Source organism: Vanacampus margaritifer, chromosome 1 (genome assembly GCF_051991255.1).
Source record: "Vanacampus margaritifer isolate UIUO_Vmar chromosome 1, RoL_Vmar_1.0, whole genome shotgun sequence".
NCBI classification, from domain to species: domain Eukaryota; kingdom Metazoa; phylum Chordata; class Actinopteri; order Syngnathiformes; family Syngnathidae; genus Vanacampus; species Vanacampus margaritifer.
In genome coordinates this window covers 54,716,219-54,742,391 of record NC_135432.1, presented here as the reverse complement: position 1 = coordinate 54,742,391, position 26,173 = coordinate 54,716,219, and the positions used below count along the sequence as shown (strand labels likewise).

The window sequence follows — 26,173 nt, the reverse complement described above, 5'->3', positions numbered from 1 at the left end:
ATATTAATGGAACATTAAGCCTTAATATTTTATTTCAGTGCTGTTCAAACATGAAACGGACTGCAACCTTAATTTTCAGATAAATAAATACATTTTCATACAAATCTTACAGTGTACATGTACAAGTTTACTGATTAGTATTTTCAAAATTTGAGTTTTAAAAAAAATCGCAATAATCAATGTATAGATTCGCATCGGGATTAATCGGTATCGAATCGAATCGTGACCTATGAATCGTAATATGAATCGAATCGCCACGTACTAGGCAATTCACACCCCAAATATATATATATATATATATATATATATATAAGTGTGCCCAAAAAAATAGATTCTCATTTTGTACAATTGAGAATTTATTTTAAATGTCACAAAATCGATTCTATTTAAATTATTTTATGCTGTCTTGCCTTTCTCTGTGTGCCTTTATTTGGAGCGCTGTTCATGTTGTACCCGGTTTGGCCACTGAGGGGCAGTGTGGTTCCACGCGGTCTAATACACCATTAAGCTGTAGCCACGTTACAGAGTAGAAGGAAAAAGTCACGATCAAGTTATTCCAATAAAAGTTTGTTTTTTTTGCAGTGTGGAGCCATTCTTTTGAGTGATATAAGTGCTGTGAGTAGCGCGCTAATTAGCATTAGCGAGCCAGACTGGAGTAGATCATTACAATTCCTTGCACATCTATAGATTGAAGCAAAAATCATTGTCAATCAAATGCATTTCGAATCAAAAATCGTTCTTAATGGATAATCGATTCTGAATCAAATCGCACACCCAAACATCGGAATCAAATCGAGATATACAGTATATATATATATATATATATATATATAAAACGTTCGGAAACTCAGAGTGTTGTTCAAATGTGCCATTCGGTTATTGAAAGTGCCGCAAAAAATGGAGTCCCGGAGCCCAATGTGTCAAGCAGTACAAGGAAAGGAAACAGTTCACGCACAAGCTGCTGATTGGTTTAAAACATAGGCTGTGTTCAGAAATCAATGGATGGTGAGCACACTCTCAGAGGTCAGAGTGAATTTTGTAAAGGAACCCGTTGTTGACCGCAGCAAACGAGGTGGAAATGTTCTGCTTCTAACTATATTATATATTATATTATTAATATATATTTTATTAATCGTTTACTGTTAACTCCATTTCTTTAGATACAGGTCAAAGTTACCATAAACTCCAGTTTCACAAACGTAGCACCTGTTAAAAAATAACAAATATTGTAGTATTATGTGTATTAGGGTATTTTGTGTCACTTCAGAAAAAGTCATTCAAACTCATTTTTATGGCTGCCAAATGTTAAAACAGGTCAAATTTAATCCAAATAGTATGCTGCAGTAAAAAAATAGCTCACTAGTGATAGGACATCATGATTTTCTAGGAATGTTGTAAAGTAGACGTGATCATTTAAAAATGTGAACTGAACCTGTTTCCTGTGAGAAAACATTGACATGAACAAATGGATATTAACTCATTCACTGCCAGATTGTAAATTCATTTGAACTATTTCTATTAGTTTAATGTTTTTTTTCTACTTTTGTTAACAAGATTAAGAAAACCTAGAATTTTTTTTATTGTAAATTTAGAATATATATAAAAATTGGGATTAATCGTGAGTTAACTAGTTAAGTCATGTGATTAATTACAATAAAAAATTGTAATCACCTGATGCCTCAAATTTTTTATAATCTTTTATTTTTTTTAAAAAAGATTATTAAAAATGAGGGTCGTCAGGCAATTAATATTAATAATCGTAATTAATCGCATGACTTCACTAGTTAACTCACGAATAATCACAAATTCTGTTAGAAGTGTACAATTTTTGTTTCTAGGTTTTCATACTCTTGTTAACAAAAGTAAAAAAAAAAAAAAAAGTAAACTAATAGAAATAGTTCAAATGATTTTTTGACGTCTATAGCCGTCAATGGCAGTGAATGAGTTAATAATGCATAACGATATTAATTCAATACATTTGAATCATATGCAACCGATGTACATGACCAAATTAAGTAAAGTCAAAGGACTTTTTTTTTTTCAGTGCACAGAGCGCGATATCTGCACACAGACATGCATGCATGACGTACTGTACCACAAGGGGACTTGTCATTGATTCTATATTGGACTTTACTTTGTTGGCACCACAACACACACCATGTCACGTGCACTCATATAAGCACACGCACACACACACACATGCAGTTCCTCTGAAGCTTAATATTAGGACGAGCCCTGAAACAAAACAGAAATATGGCCACAACTCCTCCCCCTCAGCTTTGAACTTAACAAGCTTTTGCGTTTGAAATCCTGATGAAAAAAAGCTTCAAAGACTACATTCCCTCTCTTCAAACGAAGACTCCGGGTTGCCTTGACAGTACTTGCGGAAGAGGAATTTGAAATGTGTTTTTGGTTTTTACCGAAGAGTATTATCTCCCCATAATAAATGCAATGAACTTCCATTACTTTTGGCCCTGGTGCCTCATAGGAAAAGTTTTGGGGGAAAATCTGTATTTTTTTTATACTGATTAGTTTACTGTTATTTAACGCATCATTGAAATATATATTTTTTTTAAACAAAAACTCAATAACCTCCTGTTGACTCTCACACTCAACACAAACACAAAAATAATAATAATAAAAATGTGAATATTGTACACAGTAGCGAGCAAGTCAACAACAAACACGTCAATGAATGAACACAACTTGCCCGTGTTAGAAATATTAATCATTTTAGCGAGTGGATTGTGTAAATTAGAGGCTGACATTTTTGGGGGGTAAATCCTGGGATGGGAGTCAACTTTACCTTTAATTATGGGATTGGGAGCAGGATTATCCAGTAGGGGGGAAAAAATCATAAAGGTGCAGTTTTTTTTTTGTTTTTTTTTGGTATGTAGCTGACCTCCAAAATGGTAGTAATATGGAAGTGGGAGTCATTATGAACGGGAGCAGGAGGGGATTATTATTATTATTATTATTATTATTATTATTATTATTATTATTATTATTATTATTATTATTATTATTATTATTATTATTATTATTATTATTATTATGGTGTGGGCCTGGGCCGAGTTTTTTCTTTCTTTCAGAGTAGTTCATGCGATGGGAGTGAAAAAAAAAACACTCTCGTGTCACCCTCTAGTGTAAATACAGTTGATATAAAAAGTCTACACACCCACTAAAATGATTAGACAGTATTTATAACTAGGCTTTACACGATGAGGATTTATTAGCTGATCAGCGATCAACGAGTGACAACCGATAATCGATTACAGCGATTGGAGCAATATATCTATATTTAAAAAAACTTTTATGTTATTTACTCTACAGTTGACCGCCGCCATTTGCGTGAGAGAGGGACGAAGAGCGAAACCCCGCATATAACTGAAGTCAATTGAAATGCATGGGGGGTCCTCAAAATATGCAAATAACATTAAACATAAATGTCTTATTTCGTGGAGTTGATCAATGACTTCATTGATCGAGCGGGCAAATAAAGACATTACAGCTGATCACCGATTTTGCATAAATTGCTAAATATTGTCCGATCCAACGGATCAGCTCGCTGTCTATTTGTAACATAAAAACATGTACTGGTACATCTGATGATGCCTCTTGGACAGTTTGTCAATGATGTTCCTGGAATCTGCGTTTTTTTACGTTGTGAATATTGTCTAACCATTTTAACTCTTTCACTGCCAGACGTTTTCAGAAACGGGTTGTCCCCACTGCCAGCCGATTTAAGCATTTTGAGTGATCTTTCAAGGTCCACAGAAAATGTTGTGTTTGGACTATGGAAACACACATACTACCAAATGAAAGATTGGACTCTCAGCTTTCATCAGAAAAAAAAGTTTGTTTCTACCTTATTCCGTTCTTCAGTAATCAACAATAGAAAATGGTTACTTTCACCGAAATTCTCTGTTTTGAAACAAAAAGCGGAGAAAAACGGCTTTTTGTGAAACGATGTTATTTCATGCACTCTAGTGAATTGTACACTTCTTTTTGTCCATGAATGATGCCACAAACACCTAAATAGTGCTTTACTTCTGTAAAACGCTTTCACCAACAATGAAAAAGTGTTTTTTGATTGCAAAATACGTTTATTTCCATTCAACAGTGTAACAATTTGACAAAACAATTTCGCAAACTATTTACAAATGTGTGCAACTGTGGTACTACTTACAATTATGTGGATGTTTCAAATACAGTTTTTCCTTTTGTAACGCTCTCCTGCGTGCAAGGAGACGCCAGGACTCGCACAACAGTTTACTTTCACTTTCACATTGGTCCGTTTTGCGTGCAAACGTTACACTTTCTTGACGGCCTTTTTTTCCGGGGAATAAAAAGCAAGTAGCAGACTGTACACACTTCCTCCGATGAATATGCATTGGACTCGGGGCACTCTCCGTCGTCCGATCGAACGTCCGCATGTGCGTGCTCGGTTGTGTTCCGCGTTACGACACCGTCATAGCCGTCGCGTCAGCGGTTCCAATTTCGCCGTCAAGCTCGGATTCACCTTCATCATCATCGAGGATGATCACCGTCGTCATCAATGTACTATTTTAGCGTTGGTCGATGCCTTTCGTCTTGTAAGTGTAGAGCTGCTTGCAAACGCTCGCCATTGCCCGTTCCCTCCTCCATCTAGCTCCATCGAACGTCTTCTACTGCCGCGTCAATGCTTCTCAACCACGGAGTCACCACCCTCATCTTCATCATCGATGATGATCATCGTCGTCAACAATGTGCTTTTTCAGCGATGCTTTTGGTCTTTGAAAAAAACGTCTCGGGCGTGAGCTCCTCGCGACCGGCTGCCATTTTTCCTTTGTCTTCCATTCTCATCTCCTGCTCGACGCTCTAGCTCCGCCTCTACTGACGCCCACCCGATCTTGTCAAAAGAGAGTCATTGCTGCCCTCTAGGGGCCAAAAATAGTCATTAGGCACAACAAACAGACTGGAAACTTTCACCAGACATGCGGAAGGGTTTCCTCTACCCGTTTCAAAAAAAAATAAAAAATCATTGGATGACGTCTTTTGACGTCATTGGCAGTGAAGCGTAGGTTTTTACTTGACGTCTTTAAACGTCAGTGGCAGTGAAAGGGTGGGCAGCAATTTATTTTAAAAATTGCATATTGTTGCTTTAAATTGAACCTTTGCTTTGAGGCAGAATTGCACCATGTATTTACTATTCTGATTGATACGCATTCATATAATCTTTAATACACAATTGTCTACAGTTCCAATTTGACTTCACTCAGTTTCAATGACCGCACAGAACAAAACATGCTGTCAGGGTGGAACATGAGTGGATGAGGGCTGATGGACCCAAAAGCAGGGAAACAGGAATCAAGTGCACATGCATGCTATTTTTATTAACCATAGGGAGAAAGGTGAGCGGGCAACCATGACTGGACGGGACATGACTGGACTGGTCGCCATGACTGGATGGGACATGAATAGACTGGTCACCAGACTGGAACGAGCGTGACGTGACCTGATTTGCCTCGACTTGACTTGCCGTGGAGTGACGGTGACTTGACACACAAACTTCCACACATAACATAAGACAATGCTCTCACACAGACTGGACAAACGCAACAGACTAAGGCCCCATCCAGACGGAAGCAAAGCCGTCTTCATTCCTCAAACAAATCTCGTACACACAGAAGCATTTCAAGACTTGCGTGTGTCCAAAAAAAGACGCGGAGGACGTTTAACGGCTGTAATGTATACGCCAAGTCTGGAATGGCGCTGTAGCGCAGCCACAGGGAGAAGAAGAATCAGCGAAGAAGACAAACACTTTTTTTCCCCGAACTTTATTGCAATCTACATAGCAAACATGGCTTTGCGTGTATCAAAACAACATGAAGACGACGAACGCAGGAGAAGTGACAATGGCGGGTGATTCAAGTCCAACACCGCTTGTTGAACGTGGGAATAAAAAAGCAAAATATTTTGTTGTAAAAGCATAAGCAAGCTAAGGAGGCTGCACAAAACGACTACGACACGGCTATCCGCCATTGTTGTTGACAGACTGACGGTTCGCGTGCAGTCACGCGAGGATTGGCGACCATTACGTCATCACTGGAGGAGTATCCTGCATATGGTGTCCAGACGGACGCGTACGGGGCGCGTTTTGAAATCTTTCCACTCTGGAGCTCGGTTTCAAAAGTGAACGGTTTCAAGCTCCGAAACTGCGCCGTCATGTGGACGAACGGCCTAAACGGAGGATACATTGAAACTGGCTTTCGTGCGGACGGGGCCTAAATACACCAACACTAATGAGGCACACCTGGGGAAGGGAAGGCACACACAGGTGGTTAGACATAACGAGAGAAGGGAGGAAACCAGGAACACAAGACAAAAAACACCAACCAAAAAAAACGAAACATGACACATGCTAACAATAGCACAGGCCAACTTTTCTTTTTCTTTTTTTTTTTTTTCTAAGCGCTCAGTATTGTTCATTCGGTAATTTTACAGATTTGACATGTCATCATCATTGCTCTTTTTTTTTTTTAATCGTGTACGTAGGTGAGTATGTGCATGTGTGTGTACTCATTAGTTCACCTAAAACCTATTATTAAAAATCCCATACCGTTCACCTAAACCAAATACTTCAGAATCCAGCTAGAGTCCTGTGTTGACTTTTCAATCACAGTAGCAACAAGGTTCGCTAACGTTAGCACGTGTTTATTGTTCTCATCTCTTGCCAACGACTGTGTGGTCAAATATTGTAATGATGAAGCGATGACAAATATTCTCAGTCAGTACTGGTTTCCGTCACACCTTGTAATATCTTGTTTTGCCAATGGAAAATGTCTATAGCACTGGTGTACATACATGAGCAAAAACATACGGGCTGTAAGATTGATTCCCGTGTACGGTATTTGCATGCTAACGTGCTAACGTGCATCGTTAGAATAGAAGAGTGCACAGTGAGTCTTCCACAATTGGATAAACACAAGCTTTTAAATGACACACACACACACATATGCAAAGCTCGGAAGACGACCTGCATGGCAGAAGCATTTCCATACAAATTATTATTATTTTTTGTGTGTATACAGGAAATGATATACTGCTGACATTTAGCTCGTCCTCTCTCTCGCTCTCTCTCCCAGCAGCACATGGTGAAGAACTGCGTGTCAGAGATTCGGCGTATGAATTATTAATGGTACAGATTAAGCGTGCCAGGACTCAGTGTGGAGCCTGTTTGTTTTATTTAAGCATAATTATTTAATGGCGTTTCGGGTGAGGAGAGGAGGGAGGACAGGGGAGAGGAGGTTGTCAGGGAGAGATAGGCTTTGTTTGGACACTAATTGGTAGTGAAATAATTACCAAGTGCTGGAAGCTTAACTGGAGTAAGACGGGGCGCGGCCGAAGCTTTATCAAACTTACGCGAGTCTTCTCTTATCACTTCTCCATGTTCTCTTCGTCATTGAGACTTTCTGTTTGTGATTATTTTTCATTGTCATCTCCCTTAATCAGTGTCACGTATACGCAAACGCCTTGTCGTTGCCCGTCTCATCTAAGGCGAGACGTCGCATGGTTGTGTAGTGCACACAGCGGCGCGTGCACGCGGGGGCACACGGCGCAATCTGCTGCCAACATCAGTCTGCCATCCAAGCAAACAGGGTCTGACAGCTAAAGCTGATGCCTGGCATGCATCCCTGCACGCACACACACTCGCATAACGGCAGGTCATTTCATTGTTTTGCCGTCTGATTTATCTGCCAAACTAAACCATTGCTGTAATTCACTCAACGGCGACAAATAGCTGCTAGTTATTTTGTGTGTATAGATTACGAGTGTTAGATTTGTATACAAATAATTTGGGATTCGCCATAAATGACCTGTTATTTTGTGTAGTGTTACTCTGAAACAAGTAACAGAATGCAGTGATGCCGGTAACGCATTACTCAATAATAGCGGCCATTTTGAGTAGAAATTAACTCATTCACTGCCATTGACGGCAATAGACGTCAAAAATCCATTTGAACTATTTCTATTAGTTTAACTTTTTTTCCACTTTTGTTAACAAGAGTATGAAAACCTAGAATTTTTTTAATTGTACATTTAGAACAGATATAAAATTAGTGATTAATCATGAGTAAACTAGTAAAGTCATGCGATTAATTACAATAAAAAAATGTAATCGCCTGACTCACGATTAATCACAATTTTTTATATCTGTTCTAAATGTACAGTAATTTTTTTCCTAGGTTTTCATACTCTTGTTAACAAAAGTGGAAAAAATGTTAAACTAATAGAAAAAGTTCAAATTAATTTTTGACGTCTATAGCCGTCAATGGCAGTGAATGAGTTAAAGTTACTCGCATTGCTTTGTAATTTAAAAAATAATAATAAAATCGCAAAATGCACAACAGAATGTTCATCTTCAGGTATATTATTTTTATCATCAGGCACATGGCCAACGTGCTACTGAAGTGAAGTATCTCAATATATATCTCAATAGCAGGTGATGGCCACTAGGGCGCAGTAGTGAGTAGCATGAGGCGCAAGTCAGCGCAAGTGTTTTAAATACGTCAAATTCAACTAAACATTTGGAACTCGGCGTCCCTGTATTTGTAGTTATATTATCAACTATGTATGACAGGTTTGTATATATACAAATGAGGGCTGTCAAAATTAAAGCATTAACTCTACAGTTAACTCAGTTTTATTCACTTCCTGTTAACTTAGCCACTGGCGCGAAGACTGACAGACATAGACTATATTTCATTTTACTTTCCATTACTTGACGCTTGTAATGTGCGCACTATACAAAGCCAAAATTCAAATAGCATATTAGTTGTACACCTTTGGTGTATCATCTCAGAGCAAAATTCCTCCACGGGACCTTCTGAAGTGTGATGCTTGTGAGCATAACTAAAACTGCAAGTGAGAAGTTCTGAGAATTGTTTCTATGAGAGAAAAAAAGACGGCCCATTGGCCTGTAAAGTTAAGTCCGTTTTGATAATTTTCTTAAACAGTTGTGTGTTACAGAAGCGTTCTATTCAAGGATCCAAGAAAGCTAGTGGAGCAGTCTTTGGTCATATATATACTCTATTTGATGATTTTACATTAATTCCAAGATTTTATTCAAGTAAATATCTGTAACACTCTTTGAAGAAAAAAGTAGAAGCGTAAGTAGAAAAATGTAATTAACTCATTCACTGCCATTGACGGCTATAGACGTCAAAAATTAATTTGAACTATTTCTATTAGTTTAACATTTTTTTCCACTTTTGTTAACAAGAATATGAAAAGAAATATTGTACATTTAGCCGAGATATAAAATTTGTGATTAATCATGAGTTAACGATTGAAGTCATGCACTTAATTACAATTAAAATTATAATCGCCTGATGCCCTAATTTTAATAATCTTTTCTTTTTTGGAAAAATGATTATTTTAAAAACGAAAAGAAAATATTATTACAAATTATTTGTAATTAATTGTAATTAAAAATTTGCAAAATTGTAATTAATCACATTACTTCAATAGTTAACTCACGGTTAATCACAAATTTTATATCTGTTCTAAATGTACAATAGCAACTTTTTTCTAGGTTTACATACTCTTGTTAAAAGTGGAAAAAAATGTTAAACCAACAGAAATAGTTCAAATGAATTTTTGACATCTAAAGCCGTCAATGGCAGTGAATGAGTTAATCACAATTAATCGCAAATAATTTGGTAATAATGGAAATCGCGATTAGGAAGACCATTTGTTTTTTGGTGCAAAAAGAGAAAATGTTTAAATGTAAAAAAATATCAAGACAAATAAATTTCTTTGAAACAAGTTTCTTATAGACCAAGCAAGATGTATTAAATTAGTTATCTTAAAATAAGCTACAAAATGTGCAAACATATACATTTAAACAACAAAAAATTTGTATTAATAATCTTTTGTTTTTGTTTACCATTATGCCAATTTTGTAATTGTGAAGTGTAATAATTGAAATTGTAATTGAAGTTTGATTAATTGCACAGCCCTGTGGAAAATTTCATCGATAAAAAATGAATCGCTTGACAGAACTAATAACAATATACAATACAATACAATAATAATAAAAACTAATTTTACTGAGCTTCCCCAGTAAAGTAAATAAATAGTCCATGTGAGATGTCAATCTCCTTCCAATTGTTCCTGCAATGTTGTAGCTGTGCTTCAAACCAAACTTTTTGATGAAGTATTCTCATCCTATCCACATTGTGGCACGTAGACAATGTTTCCGCCGTTATCTGAGAGTTGCTTCAACGATTGCACGGATGTTTTCCCTTCCCTCCTGCCACATGTTGACAGACTAACTAATCGAATATTCTCTCTTTGAAGCAGTGCCGCCGGATCCACTCATGTGTGAGGCAGGGGTCCGCGCGTGTGTGTGTGTGTGCGTGTTTGTGTGTGAATGGGAGTTACATTTTTGGCACATATCCAATGCCTTTGTGCTCTTACGTTGTGTCCTCTCGTGTACTTGTGAGTGTTTATTTACATGTGTCTGCGCAATTGCTTTTATTACTTTCACGTGTGTGAGTGCTTGTGACTGTAGGCGGCCTGGTGGAAGGAAATGTTGTTTATGCACTTTTATGCCAAGCAATTATGTTGACTTAATTGGGTTCGTTTATGTGGAGAGTGTGCCACCTCCAGTCATGTATTACCGCTACTTTTGGCAGCTGCGGCACATGCACACACGTAAATAAATTAGGGGTGTCAGGCGATTACATTTTTTTTATCGTAATTAATAGCATGACTTCAATAGTTAACTCGTGATTAATCGAACATTTTATATCTGTTCTTAATGTACAATAAAGTGTTTGTTCTAAGTGGTCATACTTTTGTTAGCATAAAAATGGGGGGGAATTGTTAAACTAATAGAAATGCGGCTACATCTTTTAGTCATTGATATTGTAATTTCATAATAATTCCTAAAATTGAGTTAAAATGAAGATGTGCTGTACTGTAAAAAGTGTGATATTGATTTGTGTTGAGGTCATTTTCCTGCCACTAGATGGCACAAATGCATATGTAAGACATGTAAGACATTGGCGACAGCCCAGTGGATTTTTCTTTTCATATTAAGAGCTATCTAATAATAATAAGAGCTATCTCTTTGGGAAATTCTGCACATTTTTAAAATGGTAAAATACAACTTGAACCCAGTCTTTACAAATATACGTATGCATTATTATTCAATTTATTACTGCTAAAGTTTGACGCAGACGTGTCTGCTGCGTTGGGACTGAAATTCCTCATTACAGGCTTTGCAAATAAGGGGCGGTCATTAATCGCTCGTTAAAAAAAATTAAAGGAACTTTAAATTAACTCAAAATGAACGCACTAATGTTGACACCCCTCATATATATAAATAAATAAATGAATGAATGAATGAATGAATGATTAAAAAATAATTAAAAAATAATAATTAAAAATAATAATTAAAAATAATAATTAAAAATAATAATTAAAAAAAATACATAAATAAATAGTCCGACAGATGTACACATTGTTACTGCTGCATGATAGCATAATGTACACAAAAATAATTTTGTTTTTGTCATGCTGGCTTAAACAGTGAATCACGCACATCATCAACAGCCAGTTTGGAGCCTCAAACTGTTTAAAGGCCCGAATCCAAAGATAAAAGGTTACATTTGCCGCTCTGTCTCCTTGCTGCAAGCCAAATCAATCCACTATGGTCCTTGTCTGCCATTGTCCTAATCAGTCTCTCAACTTCTTATTGGATTTCAATGGAACCTACACAGCCCAAAGACACGCGCGAGCACCAAATCGATGATCCCCAAATGGCTCTGGTTTCCTGCAGGGGATGGTTCCCATGTTTGAATGCTTACACAAAGAGCTGCCACCGGGTCAAAAGACTCAACATGGCCTCTGGAAGTGCATTTGTCGTTTAACTGATCATTAATAGACACAAGTTCATGGATAGCGGTTGTGTTGAGTGCTCCATGTGATTGTGAACAACAACAGGGGGTGTCAAATTCATATTAGGAAAATATATTACCAAGAAAATATATTACCAAGTGGGCCAGATCGGTAAAATCATGGTATATAACTTAAAAACAATTGCTGTCAATTATACGCAGATTTTCGCTATTTGTGGGCCAGCCCTACATTACGGGGCTCAACTCTAATTATGTTGTTTCATTAAATAACATGAATGCAAATGGCACGCAGCAACACTTTGCCTGTGCGAGTTCCGGATGTGTTGTAGTTACCCGTTTTGCATATATATTGTTCCCAGAATGCATTGTGTGGCACAGTTGATGACGTTATAAGGACATTAATCCTTCTCATATAGTAATTGAATTTGTGTCGTATTTAACACGTTTATGTCAGTCTATGATTTTATTTAATTTATTTTTAACAAATCATAAGTTTAGGTGGTGTGTAAAATATTGCGAGATTACGAATATATATGTTATATTATTATATTATTATATACTACAAATATTTTTTTTTACCTTACAAAATCATCTCGCGGGCCGGATTAAATCCCTTTGTGGGCCTGATTCGGCCCGCGGGCCGTATGTTTTGCTTTATTATAACTATCTCTTATAACTAGGTAATATATCATTTATAAACTGGTAGGTAATGAGTTGCAGTTAATGATTTATAACTATACCTACTAAATGAGTAATACATCATAAACAAGCCATTAGTAAATTACTAGTGATTTGTTGAGTTTCAGTTAATAGTTTATATATATGTTAATGGAACATTATTCTTAATTTGCAACTATTCCTCATTAACAGTTAGTAAATAACCGATTAATTAACCGTTTATTAATGATCTATTAACGTGTTATAACAGATAGTTATTATAAAGTGTTACTGAAAATTAATTTGCCAATCTATATAATACATTGTTGGATTTCTGAATTTTCATATTGTGACTTTGTGTCTTCCTGAAGGCTCCGCCTCAAACTCACAGAGTTCTGGGAATGGATCGGAGGCATCCCGTCCACCAATCACCCGCTCACCTATGCCTCACGAGCGAGGTATGTACTTTACCAGGCCTCTCCTGTAACTGTCTTTGTTTTTTTGTTTTTGTTCTTGAAGCATTTTCCCTTCACTTTTGTCTTTCGCAAGTGAAGTGTAAACTTAATTGGATTCAGGTCAGATGACTGACTTGGCCATTGCATCACATTCCACTTCTTTGTATTTTTCACAAGATTGCTACAGGTCATTGTCCATTCGCACTGTGAAGCGCCGTCCAATGAGATCTGAAACATTTGACTGAATGTGAACGGATAATAATGCTTGAAACACTTCAAAGTTTGTCCTGCTGTTTTTGTCACATGATTAACTCATTCAAACCCCAAAATGTATAAATGTTTTTTTTTATACTTTGTCCTTCACTCCCAAAAAAGTATTTATATGTTTTTATGGGGAAGGGGGTTTATGCAAGAGCATACAGAAGGCTTTGATGCAGTTTCTGACATGAAGAGGTTTGCTTAGAGCAATGGTAGTTATTACAAAAAAAATGGCCAGCAGGTGGCAGCAGAGTATAAGAGATCAGCGTGTTGCAACAAGCTCTTTTTGACAGTGTTTTCACCAGGAATGTAAATATCGATGAAACTTTGCTATATTCTATATATAAACAGATAGAAATAGACTTTTTTTTCCTGATGAAAGAAGAGACTCCAATCTTTCTTATGGTAGGTTCCATGTTTTTTGTCATGTTTCCGTGTGTCTCATTTGTGTTGGTGTATATAGGCCCCGCCCACACGAAAGTCAGTTTCAATGTATCCTCACAAGTTTCTTACCGTTTAAGCCGTTCGTCCACATGATGCCGCGGTTTCGGAGCTTGAAACCGATCACTTTTGAAACCGGGCTAAAGAGTGGAAAGATTTCAAAACGCGCCCGTACGTGTCTGGATACCATATGTAGGATACTCCTCCAGTGATAAGGTAATGGTCGCCAATTCTCGCGTGACTGCGCGCGAACCGTCAGTCTGTCAACAACAATATCGGATAGCCGTGTGGTAGTCGTTTTGCGCAGCCTCCTTAGCTTGCTTATGCTTTTGCAGCTAAATATTTAGCTTCTTTATTCCCACGTTCAACAAGCGGTGTTGTACTTTAATCACCCGCCATTGTCATTTCTCCTGTGTTCGTCTTTTTCATGTTGTTTTGATACACGCAAAGCCATGTTTGTTCTGTAGATTGCAATAAAGTTTAAAAAAAAAATGTTCGTCTTCTTCGCTGATTCTTTTTCTCCCTGTGGCTGCGCTACAGCGCCACTCCAGACTTGGCATATACATTACAGCCGTTAAATGTCCTCACCGTCTTCTTTTGGACACACGCAAGTCTTGAAATGCTTCTGTGTGTACGAGATTTGTTTGAGGGACGAAGCCGGGCTCTGCTTCCGTCTGGACGGGGCCTAAGACACAATAAATATCCTTTAATACATAAGGTCACAATTATTGCCTAAGCTTGGTGCCTGAAATAAATAATTGTTGTGAGGATGTTTAAGTCTTGGTGACCAGTCCTCTCACGTCCCGTCAGTCATGGCGTCCAATCCAGTCACTGCCCGTCCAGTCACGTTCCGTCCAGTCCTTGGCCACTCATCAGTCAAAATTCAGTAAACCAGCTGGGAGCGAAGGGGGTTGCTTCGGTGAAAATGGCTGGGAGTGAATTCGTTTTTATTTGATTTATTTTTGACATGTGTAGTTTAGTTTGTAAAAGTTACATATAAAGTTGTTCTTTGGGTGCTTTTTGGTAATTATAAACATCAGTATGCATCATTTGAAATCTTGCCCCAAACACAAGACAGAGGCCGTAACATAAATGGAATGCGGCCGCTGTGTCAGCATCAGTCAGACAGACAAGGGGGAGTGGATGAAGGTTCTTTCCCAGCAAGATGAAAATCCAGCTGGAGATTTAATGCTGCTTTCTAATGCCTCTAAACTCTCCCAATTCCAGTCAAGAGAAAATACAACGCTGGTTAAAAGTGCTGTTGTTTGTGTGGCTTTTCCTAGCAAGAATTACGCCCCCTCGCACACACGCTCACACGCAACTCTCTCACCCAAACACACCCACTTTGCTCAAGCGCTCGCTTCCCTTAAGAGCCTCTCTCATCTCTTCATTTCGATAAATATGCTGAATGTCCCTTCCCACTTTTTCCCATGTATGCTTTGCCGGCTGCCCGCTTTAGTCGCTCTGCCAGGAAGAGGGAAAGATTGTGCGTGTGTGTGTGTGCGTGTGTGTCTTTGTATGCATACTAGGGGAGTGAACCAAGCAGAAAGACAAAAATCCTTGAATGTGTTATTTGCTTTTAGCGCTTTCTACACATTGTTCTTCTCCTCCATCTATTTTCCAGGCAATTTAAAGTGAGGTATTACACAGTATTTTTTTTCCTCCTCCACATCCTCCTCTCCCAACATCCTCTCATCCTAATGGAAGCAAAACATTACAATAATGTCCTCGCTCCTTAAACCCAACACTCGCAGCCTAAGCACTTTCAGGCCCCAATCACTGCTCTTTCCCTCCCACACACACGTTTTCTCCAACTGTCTTGGCCTCCGTCACTTTCACACACACACAGACACGCACGCACACACACACACACACACACACACACACACACACACATTTAATGCTTGCGTTCTTTGTTATCTGCCCCCGTAAAGTCAGAGACACAATTATATGCACACAAACATGCAGACACATTCACCAACAAATGCATTAGGTTAGGGATGTTCGATACCACTTTTTTGTTGTCACCGATACCAAGTTCTGATACCACTAGTACTTTTGATACATAATATTTTCATTCATTAAAAAAAAAAAAGACCTATACAGTATATCTAATATAACATGTTTTTTTAAAGGGATAATTGACTCATTGATCCATTTTCCGCACTAATCCAATCATGGCTCAGTTTTTCTGACCAAACCCAGAAAACAGGTGAGCCATGATTGGTCGTTACCTACTTCCTCAGCACAGGTGATGTCATCTTCAGTCGACAGTAAGTGAAAAAAATATTTTTTAAAGGTATTAACTCTACATGAAACATAATGAAGTTATCAAATTCATTTTGGACAAAATATTAACTTTTTAGTGCGGAAAATGAATCAATGAGTCAATTATCATCTTCAGTCGCCAGCAAAGGTATTAATAAGAAAATATATAATAATATACGCAAGAACATACAAAAGCCTTTGATGGAGCTTCCGACATGAAGATGTGGCTTAAAGCACTGGTAGTTATTACAAAAAAGGGCCAGCAGGTAGCAGCAGAGTATAAGAGATCAGCCAGGGCCATGTTGCAACAAGCTCTTTTTGACAGTGTTTTCACCAGGAATTTGAATATTGATGAAACTCAGCTATATTCTAATGCTAATCGCTGCAAAATGGAAGCAGACACAAATATACTTTTTTTTCCTGATGAAAGAAGAGAGTAATCTTTCTTTTGGTAGGTTCCATGTTTTTATAGCAATAGAACACAAAATCAGTCAAATGAAGTAAAACAGCCGGAGTGAAGAGGGTTACTTCAGTGAAAATGGCTGGTAGTGAATTCAAATCAATCATTAGAAAAAAAAATAGACACCAACTGGTACCTTGCACTTTCAACTAACAAATCCCCGAACTCACAAAAGAGTGGCTGCATATCAAAATTTACATTCAAGCGTACAAATCCATTCCCACCTGGTCTGACACACTCACCGTCATCCGACACGTACACTTTTTTCTCTTTCAAGGGCCATTCAGCGACCTTTCCCCATTTGTGTTGGATCATGAGACCTTTCTGTGGGTTTTGAAAAAGAACACGGTGGCTCGAGAGTGCCGATCCCAGACGAGGATGGCTCCAAATGTCAATTTGAATGGTAGAGGCGAGTTTTAGCCCGAGAGGCTTTGAGGCACCTATTGACAGAGCGGCTTAGAATAATGAAGTAGCCATGGTCAAATCGGCAGCTTATTCTGTACACGCAGAGCTCTTTGCCCACTTACACAACAATGTTTAAAGCCTCCCTTTGCAGGGGGAACTCACGCAGTGTGTGTTTGCGTACTTTGAATTCATTTTGCAAGACATTCTGTGACTTTAGTCCACGTTTTCCTAATGCTTGTTTTCCACTGTCTAGTGAGAGGTAGTCAATCAAAATTCAAGTCCAGTCCAGGAAAACTGTCAAGGGAAAAATGTTGAATGCATGGAGACAATTTAAATACGCTGCACTCAACTCTTGAATAGTCACCCATACCGATACCGTGCATCGATACCACTAGGACTTTTGATACATAAAAAAAAGACCGATTTTTTTAAAGTCCTATGCATCCAAATATAGCATTTTCCTTAAACTTGCATTCTTCCACCACCTTGAAATAAGGCCTGATATCGGATGTTATTTATTAAAGAAAGAAGTATTCTTAGTTGTCTGTGTCTTGAGGGTTTTACTGAAGAATAATCAAGAGAAAGCGTCTATTTACATCAGGTGATTACAATTATTCATCGTAATTAATCGCATTACTTCAATAGTTAACTCATGGTTAATCGCAAATTTTATATCTGTTCTAAATGTGCAATAAAATGTACAATTAAAAAAAATCTGTTTTCATACTCTTGTTAACATAAAAGTGGAAAAATGTAAAACTAATAGAAATACAGAAATTTCATAATAATTTCATAAAATTGAGTTAAAATTAAAAAGATGTACTATATTGTAAAAAAAAAAAAAAAAGTGATATTGATTTGTGTTCAGGTCATTTTTCTGCCACTAGATGGCATAATTGCATTTCAACAAGACTTTGCTTTTTTCTTTTCTTATTATATTATATCTAATCTTTAACATGAAGTAACTTGTGAAATTCTGCACATTTTTAAAATTGTAAAATACAAACTTCGGTGCGACTGGAATTCCCCCAGTACAGGCTTTCCAAGTAAGGGGCAGCCATTAATCGTGCGTTCAAAACATTTGTGATGTTAAAGAAACTTTAAATGAACTCCGAATTAATTTTGACACCCTGTGTCACTCTGTGTGAATTTCAGGGTTCATGCCCAACATGCCAAGGAACCAAGTTGGCTCTCAGTTCCCATTGTTTCCCGGGATGGGGCCCTACTCCCAAAGTGGCCCCACAGGCCCCTACGGACCTCAAGAAAGCCCGTACGGAGGGCACCAAGGTTAGAATATTACAGTACCTCGCACTAAACTGAATGCACACGCATGCCGTCATGTTTTGTCTAACATTAAGTCCTTGGAGATACTTTGTTTGAAATATTAATAATGAAAAGCACTTCTTGTGTTTCCTTGTGTCATTCAGGCCTGTTAAGGCAATATAGGATTTTGGCCTCTGATGGGAAAATCCCATTTGATTTTACTTTTGATTTATTGATTTATTTATTTTACAATTGTCCCGTAGTTGGCAGTCGCGCTGGGCCTTGGCATCAGTGTCATTGCTTTCAAAGTTAGCGTGCTAATGAGGAACATTAAAGGATTCATTTTGAAAGACACGTCCATCCTCTCTTTGTCTTCTACGCCGCTCGTCTCGTGTGGCTCTCCGTGGGTGTGACTCGCTAAATATTAATGAGACATTTGAACTGCAGACTAACCTCTTGGCCCTCCTCGTGCAAAGATGGTGAGCTGGCTCCAGAATGATGATGATTTCATCAAAGTTTAGCTGCAGAATGGTGATATAATAGCCCGTGTTATTGGATGGCTCATGGCGCGTTTTAACACCAGCTTGTCACAAAGCGTGACGGCGTCTGATTGGTATGTCACACTTCCTTATTCTTCTGGGTTTAACCTTTTATAGTGTGTACTTAAATACTTAAATTATATTGCAGTCATGTGTTAAATATTTTCGGTTCCTAGTCTTTCATCATCACATTTTCTGAGACTTAAGCATCTAGCGCAGGAATGACCAAGTCTACTAGCATATAGCCCAAAAAATATGAATGCTAATTAATAGGAACGTTCGATACCACTTTTTTTCCAGACTGATACCTACTAACTAAACTCTTGAAGTGCCACTGATACCAAGTACCGATACCATTAGTGGTTTTGATACATAAAATTAAAATATAAAAAAATAAGCATACTTACATACTTACAGCTGTATATCCCAATATAGCATTTGTCCTTAAAATTGGCAATTTTCTGTTCTTCTTATATCTAATTTGTAGTTCCTGATTGTAAAACGCCCACAAGAGCTACAGTATCGGCTGCCGTCACGAGTACTGATACCTTGAAATAAGGCCGAGTATCAGCCCGATACTGTTTTTAGGTATCGGTACTTGCTCATCCCTACTTATTAATAATTAATCGTAAAACTGAAAACGAGGGTAGATTCAATTTCCATTCCTATATATTTTCTTGTTGTAAATAAATAAATAGTGAGCTGTAATTCTCACTGTTATGACATCTGGTAGTATCATCACTCGTGGTAAATACTATAAAAGCTATCAAATTTATGGCTAGCTACATAGAGTAGCAGATTTGGTCAACAATCTGTTTTTGTGGAAAAAGGCACTTTCCTTACAATTCAAAACGTAATTAACTGATTTGCTTCCAAAAATGTATAGACATGTTGTATTTTAAATATTGTCATGGTCCCAGAAACATATTTATACGTCTTTTATGGGGGGGTTATGCTACAGCAGGGCACAGCACAGCTGAATCTAATGATCAGCTAAACAGCAAGCTTTGCAGAAGCCTGATAACGATCCTGATCATGAATCAGGTGTGTTAGTGGAGAGAAAGATGGAAAACAGGCTGGATAGTGGCTCTGGAGGACCGAACTTGAGCACCCCTGTGCTAGAGCATACAGGACTCTTTGATGCAGCCTCTGACCTGAAGAGGTCGCTTAAAGCACTGGTAGTTGTTATGAAAAAGGGCCAGCAGGTGGCAGCAGAGTATAAGAGATAAACCAGGCCCACATTGCAACAAGCTCTTTTTGTCAGTGTTTTCACCAGGAATGTGAATATTGATGAAACTTAGCTATATTCTAATGATAATTGCTACAAAATGGAAACAGATACAAATATACTTTTTTTCCTGATTAAAGAAGAGAGTAATCTTTCTTTTGGTAGGTTCCATGTTTTTATAGCAATAGAACACGATGTTCTGTGGGCCTTGCAAAATCGGTCAAACAGCCAAGAGTGAAGGGGGTTGCTTCAGTGAAAAGGGCTGGGACTGAATTTAATGATAAAAAAATATGTATGTATGTTTTACTGTCTCCATTTATCATTCTGTCTTGCAAACCAGACTGGAGTAGATCATGACGATTCTTTGCAGAAATCATTGCCAATCAAATCATTATGAATCAAAAATAGTTTTGAATCGAAAATGTATTCTGAATGGAATCACAGACCCACAAATCAGAATCGAATCAAATCGTGAGAGTCAAAGATTCTCCCACTCCTAGTAGATATGCACAACAAACGAATGGACTGCAAACTCGATGACATCATAGCCATTGTTGAGAGAAAGTGATGACGTGTTAGAGAAAAAGATCTTAACATTGAGCTGAAAACGCAAAATCATGACCCTCTAACAGACATCTTGTACTCCTCAGCCTCAGCCATTAATTGTGGAAATACGGTAATAAGAGTTTAAATGCGATAACACTGCTAAAAGGAATTTTTAAGTCCATACCGTATATTGGCAATTTCCTTATAACGCCTCCTGGTGAATGAAATTAGGCTTCCAGGACATAGCCAGGACCTAAACCCAAGTAATGAACAGAGTGGACAGCTGTTGATAAATATTCTCTCTAAATGACAGCTCCATCTGCTTCCCTTGCCTTTCCCCAGCGCTCTGACAAATTAGTAAGCCATTATCCAACACAGAACGGCCTCCAAGTTCCTGAACTCTGCTCTTTGTTTTCCTTGGCCCGCCCGCTGACCTGAACATTCACAGCAACGAAACCTGCCACGCACATCCAAAAACAGCTGAGAGTTCACCCAAGAATATGAAACACTCCGACATCCTCATGTTGGTTGATGGGAAATGGCAGCCGTGCAGTTTTTGTGGTCAAGAAAGCTCGCAACAGCACTCATAGTATGCCCATGTGTGTGGATACTGGAGGATATTTTGTTGATATTCCTCTTCCAGTCCCAACAGCTGTTCTACAGCCCCGCGCATGGTCCCGAGCCAAAGCAGACTGACAGGGGAGGAGAACGTCATACCATTACAGGAAAAGATTATCAGTCCATCTGGGCTGTGTTCTTTCTTCCACCCATTGCTTCACTTCCTCTACCACCACCACCCCCAACTTCTCCTCCAGGGGTTAAGCGCTCCACTACTAATGACCGTGCAAGCAGCACTTTTGAAACCTCAGTGCCTTGTCGAACCTGCAGAGTTTCTCAATTTTGGCCACACACACACACAGAGAATAGACAAGTTATGACTCAAGCCACATCCTAAGGGAGGGAATGTAGTATTTGGGAGAAAATTGTCAGTGTGTGGAACTCGTCAGCCCTTCTCTGGTTTGTTGGACATGTCAGGAAAAGTGCTGAGGTGGCCGAGGCTGGATGTTGCGGAGGCAAAATGCCAAAATAGAAATTGCAATCAATAAATACCAGCAGTCATACAGTAGCTCACAAAAAGTGAGCACACCCTGCACTTTGCTGCAGATATTTTAGTACAGTGGTTCTCAACTTTTTTTTTTTAGGTACCTCCTGTGAAATTGTTTTTCAGCCAAGTACCCCCTAATCAGCAGTAAAACATTTCTGGTTGAAAAAAAAGAGAGAAAGAAAAAACTTCCAAACAAATGCTGTGCCATCATTGTCTGATTTATTCCACTTTGGAACCCTATGTGTATTTATGTGGTCTCTTAAAAAATATATACAGTGGTACCTCGAAGTTTGAACATAATTCAACCTCCGATTTCTAATAGGAAATAATGCAAAGGCAATTAATCCGTTCCCAAGCTCTAAAAGTCAAAGAATTCCTATTTTAATTTCTATTTATGTTTTTTACATTTACACCCTGTACATTATTTAAACAATAAAAAATACCTTACCTTTTTTTGTTGTGGTGTGATGGCATCAGTGGATGATAAATGCTAAGTTAATGCTTGCTTTAGTTCAGTGCTGAGTTTTCGGCTTCACTCGGCTTCCTGTTTTCAAGGCACGTTCGGCTTAGCTTGCTTTGCTTAGGTGTTCGAACTCCGAAAATGAGTTCAAACTCCGAGGCATTTTTTTACTCCAAGACTTTTTGGTTGAAGTCCGATTTGTACGAGTTTCGAGACGTTCGAACTCTGAGGTTCCACTGTAACTAAAAAATATATATATATATAATTAATTTAATTATAAATAAAGATGTGTGCACATAAAAATGTATATCAGCATTTAGTGTCCTCCTTTGACCTTATGGTAAAAAACTCAAAATACATCCATTACCAGCTAAACCCCTGGCAACAAAAGTGAGTAGACCCCTATGTGAAACTGTCCCAAGTGAGCACAGTTTATTGGCCGTCAATAATACATGGAATTTTGATTTCCACTGTACAGCAATCAATACAGGTGGTCTACGGTTTATGACGGTGGCAACACAACCGAAATTCGTATGTAAATTGTATCCTACACTAACTCAATAGCAATTTGTGGTTGACAGGATTATGAAATGGCACGTCTTCTTACTTGACTATCTTTCATTTTCTATCCACCAGCTAAAACTGGATGTTATTCATTTTTGGGGTTCAAGTCATGCACAGTGTGCCGGTGTTGCTGTCCTTGGCATCTCCTGCACGCAGTCATGTAATCTGCTTTCTAATCTATGTTGATGGAGCTCACAAATGGAAAGTGCATTGTGCACCATCACCCGTTGCTCCATCATAGCCGGGGGGATGGGGGGGGGGGGGGACTGTCTCGGCTGTTAGACATGCCCAGTCCATCCTGCTGAGGGAGCAATAGGCACTAATCTGTTTGGTCACACTTGAGCTCTCCCATGCGACTCCAGAGATTAAGACCAGCGCTGACTATAGTGTGCGACCAATGCGTGACTTTGCTGGGAATTTCCATGTAATTTTGAACGAAGAACCACGAGCACTATGACTTCTTCTTCTTCCTCACTTTATGCTATAAATACTACCAAGATTCCCCAAAGGCATTAAGCGGCCGAGAAGCAGGCAGGAAGTTGACAACGAGCCACACGGACAGAAAAAGGGACAAATAAAGAATTAGTATGTGGAACTGCAAATGTGGAGTAAAAAATGTTTGACTGGCAAATCCGTTTGAACGTGTTTGCAAATATGTTTATACGTATACGTTCCTACTCTATGTTTATACAATATATATATTAGTGCTGTCAAAGTTAAAGCATTAACTCATTGATTAATCACAAAGAATTATCGCATTAAATCATTTTCTCCCAAAAACGTATAAAAACATTCTTTTTTAATTATTGCCATGGTCCTAAAAACGTATTTATACATTTTTTATGTTTAGTTTTTTTTTTTTATGCTAGAGCATACAGAAGGTTTTGATCAGCCTCTGAACTAAAGAGAACGCTTAAAGCAATGGTAGTTAGAGTATAAGAGATCAACCAGGGCCATCTTGCAAAAAAGCTATTTTCCCCACAGTTTTAAACAGATTTGTCAATAATGATGAAAGCTATATTCTAATGCCAATTGCTGCAAAACGGAAACAGATAAAAAATATAGCCTACTTTTTTTTCCTGATGAAAGAACAGACTCTAATCTTTCTTTTGGTAGGTTCCATTTTCTTATAGCAATAGAACGCAATATTCTGTGGCCCCTACAAAAGTAGTCCAAATCCAGTAAAATAGCCGGGAGCGAAGGCGTTTGCTTCAGTGAAAATGGCTGCGAGTGAATGAGTTAATCATGCATTAACGCAAATTAATCACACTATTAATTTTGACCGTAAATGATCCTTTAGCTTGACAGCGGTTGGTTACATTAAAGGTAGCACAGGTTGTGTTTGAGCAATGAACACGAGCACGTGCATTAAAGTAAAGCATTTAATAAATGTTTGCATATGACATTCAGAACATTTGTTCATATAAAATGATTAGGGTCATTTTTTTCCCCCATTCCAAAAGATTCAAGTAATTAACTGATTAGAAAAAGAGGAGGATGAGAGATGTGCAGTGGATCATAAAATGTTGAAGACGTCCTCATAACATTAAATGGTGAAAGAACTCAAACATAACAGGTGCTCTTAAAATTTTGCAAAAAATGTTGAAAAGTCTTTTTAATTAATAATAACAATTCAAAGACGTGCTTAATCCAATTAAAGAATTTAACCATTTGACAGCTATAATATATATGTTTTTATTATTATTATTTAAATTTGAATGTATTTGCAATTACGTTGGAACATACTAAATTTAGTCTGACTGTAGTCTAAATGCTAAAAACTTGGCATTTTTTTTCCCATAATGCCATGGGGTATTGACTGTGAAGTTTTTAGCATTTCGGCTACAATTTGGATACATTTGAACATATTTGCAAGTGTGTTCAACCGTATTGGCGACTACAGTGTTCCCTCGCTACTTCACATTTCACTTATTGCAGATTCACTGTGTCGCGGATTTCCTTTCGTGGCCAATTTGTGACATTCGTAACCCGGTTTCTGGTTCAAGTAAACCATTTTAAGATTAAAAAGAAGAACTGCATCAGCAGCTCTGTATTTATTTATCTAAAATGTATTAAGCGTAACAAGTGTTTAGAAGTGTGGGGGCCACGCAACGGGGTTCATAATAGCCTAATAGATACCCCTATAAAAAAAATTAAAAACGTTTTTAAGTCAACTTGTCTTTGTAGAAATTCACGTTTTGTGTTTGTGGGGCTTTGGAACGTATCACCAGCAAAAAGTGAGGGAACAGTCCAACATATTTTCAAGTACGCTCTCACTAAGTATATCCGTCCTTGAAGACGATCTCTCGGCAAAGTCGCAATCCTTCGAGATGCGAGTGATTCTTGTCAGAATAGAGTACGACTCTCAGGAAAAAGCTTCGTCCAGAAGCTATTTTGTCTTTTATTTGTCTGCTGAGCCAACGTCGTCCATGACTGGAACAATTTAAAGGGTGCTACGTCAGGGCAGCACTCTGTTTAATGACGTCCACCGCCGCAAAGCTCTGCTGTGAGATTTGGCTTCACCTCACCTCTAAATAAAGACTCGTGAAAACTTTTCAGACACGATAACTGACTTTTGAGGCTCGCCCACTAAAATAGGAAAATAATGCAGATTGTCCAACTGGGAATTTAGTAATCTTAACAACTTTGTGGGAGGTGCTCTGCAGAGGCCAGGAAGTCCAAATTGTCCATCCAGCCTATGGCGGCAAGCCATGACCTGGGGCTGAACAGCTGTCCGAAAACGGCTGTGAGAGCTTCTTGAATGAGGCCTCATTCTTCTGCGTCAAACTGTCCACCAAAGACATCTCGGGGCCCCGTTCCCAGAAATGTCCACAGTGTTGGTTGGAGCCAGTTGATTATGAGTGCAAGAAAATATGTCTCAGTCTAAGACATGGTGATAATGCATTATGTCTGAAGCAGTGCCATGGAAACAGGAAATTATAACTTTCAAATTCTCCATCCAGTCAAGAACTTTTGATAATTTTCCCCTGTAGTGCATCCAGGAAATAGTCAAACGTGTTTTCTTACATTTCGTCCTCTGGTACTTGCAAAGCCTCGACAGGTGTCAGCTTACCGGCTCAGCAAAACCTCCGAAATGATTCGCTTCTTCTGCCCCTTTTCCAATCGTGGATTTTGTTACAATTTCTGGACAAATTCGACCACAGCTGTTCGCTTTAGGGGGAAGACTTTTATTCTGATCCGATTTAAATCCTGTCTTCTGTGCTTTGGAGGACAGACATTTTTACCCTGTCTGCATTATTCTCACTCTCTAGACTTGCAGTCTTGTGTCATGAAAAAAGAGAAGCCTTTTCCGTTTCCAGAAACCCTTTGTGGAATATTGTCATTTGGAACCCCGTCGGAGGAAAAGCCTTCAGGTTTTAAAGGGACTTGATCCCCTTTTCCAGACATATTCTCAGAGGATTAAGCAGGGAGGCCCTACTAAAGTACCCATAATCAAATCAAAATAAATAGCCCCCATCACAATGGAGGATGCCGCTTTTCCATTCTATACTTTTCAGGGGATTTGTCCCGTGGTGGGAGCCCATGGTGAAAACAGCCTAGTAGTTCCAGGGCGTCGTGTAATGTTCAGTGTGTGTGTGTGTGTGTGTGTGTGCC

At 38.4% G+C, this 26,173-nt stretch overlaps 1 protein-coding gene across 5 annotated transcripts in view; it reads left to right on the top strand.

The window, feature by feature from the left end:
• The window catches only part of arid1b (AT-rich interactive domain 1B), a 239,131-nt gene that overhangs the window by 169,657 nt on the left and 43,301 nt on the right, over positions 1-26,173 (top strand). For 4 of the 5 annotated variants that reach the window (XM_077555261.1, XM_077555252.1, XM_077555243.1 and 1 more), the window contains exons 6-7: positions 12,938-13,024; positions 18,009-18,140. In XM_077555261.1, coding sequence (XP_077411387.1) covers positions 12,938-13,024; positions 18,009-18,140 — 219 coding nt within the window. The remainder of the gene's footprint in view (positions 1-12,937; positions 13,025-18,008; positions 18,141-26,173) is intronic. The other variant, XM_077555274.1, reaches the window with a different exon arrangement.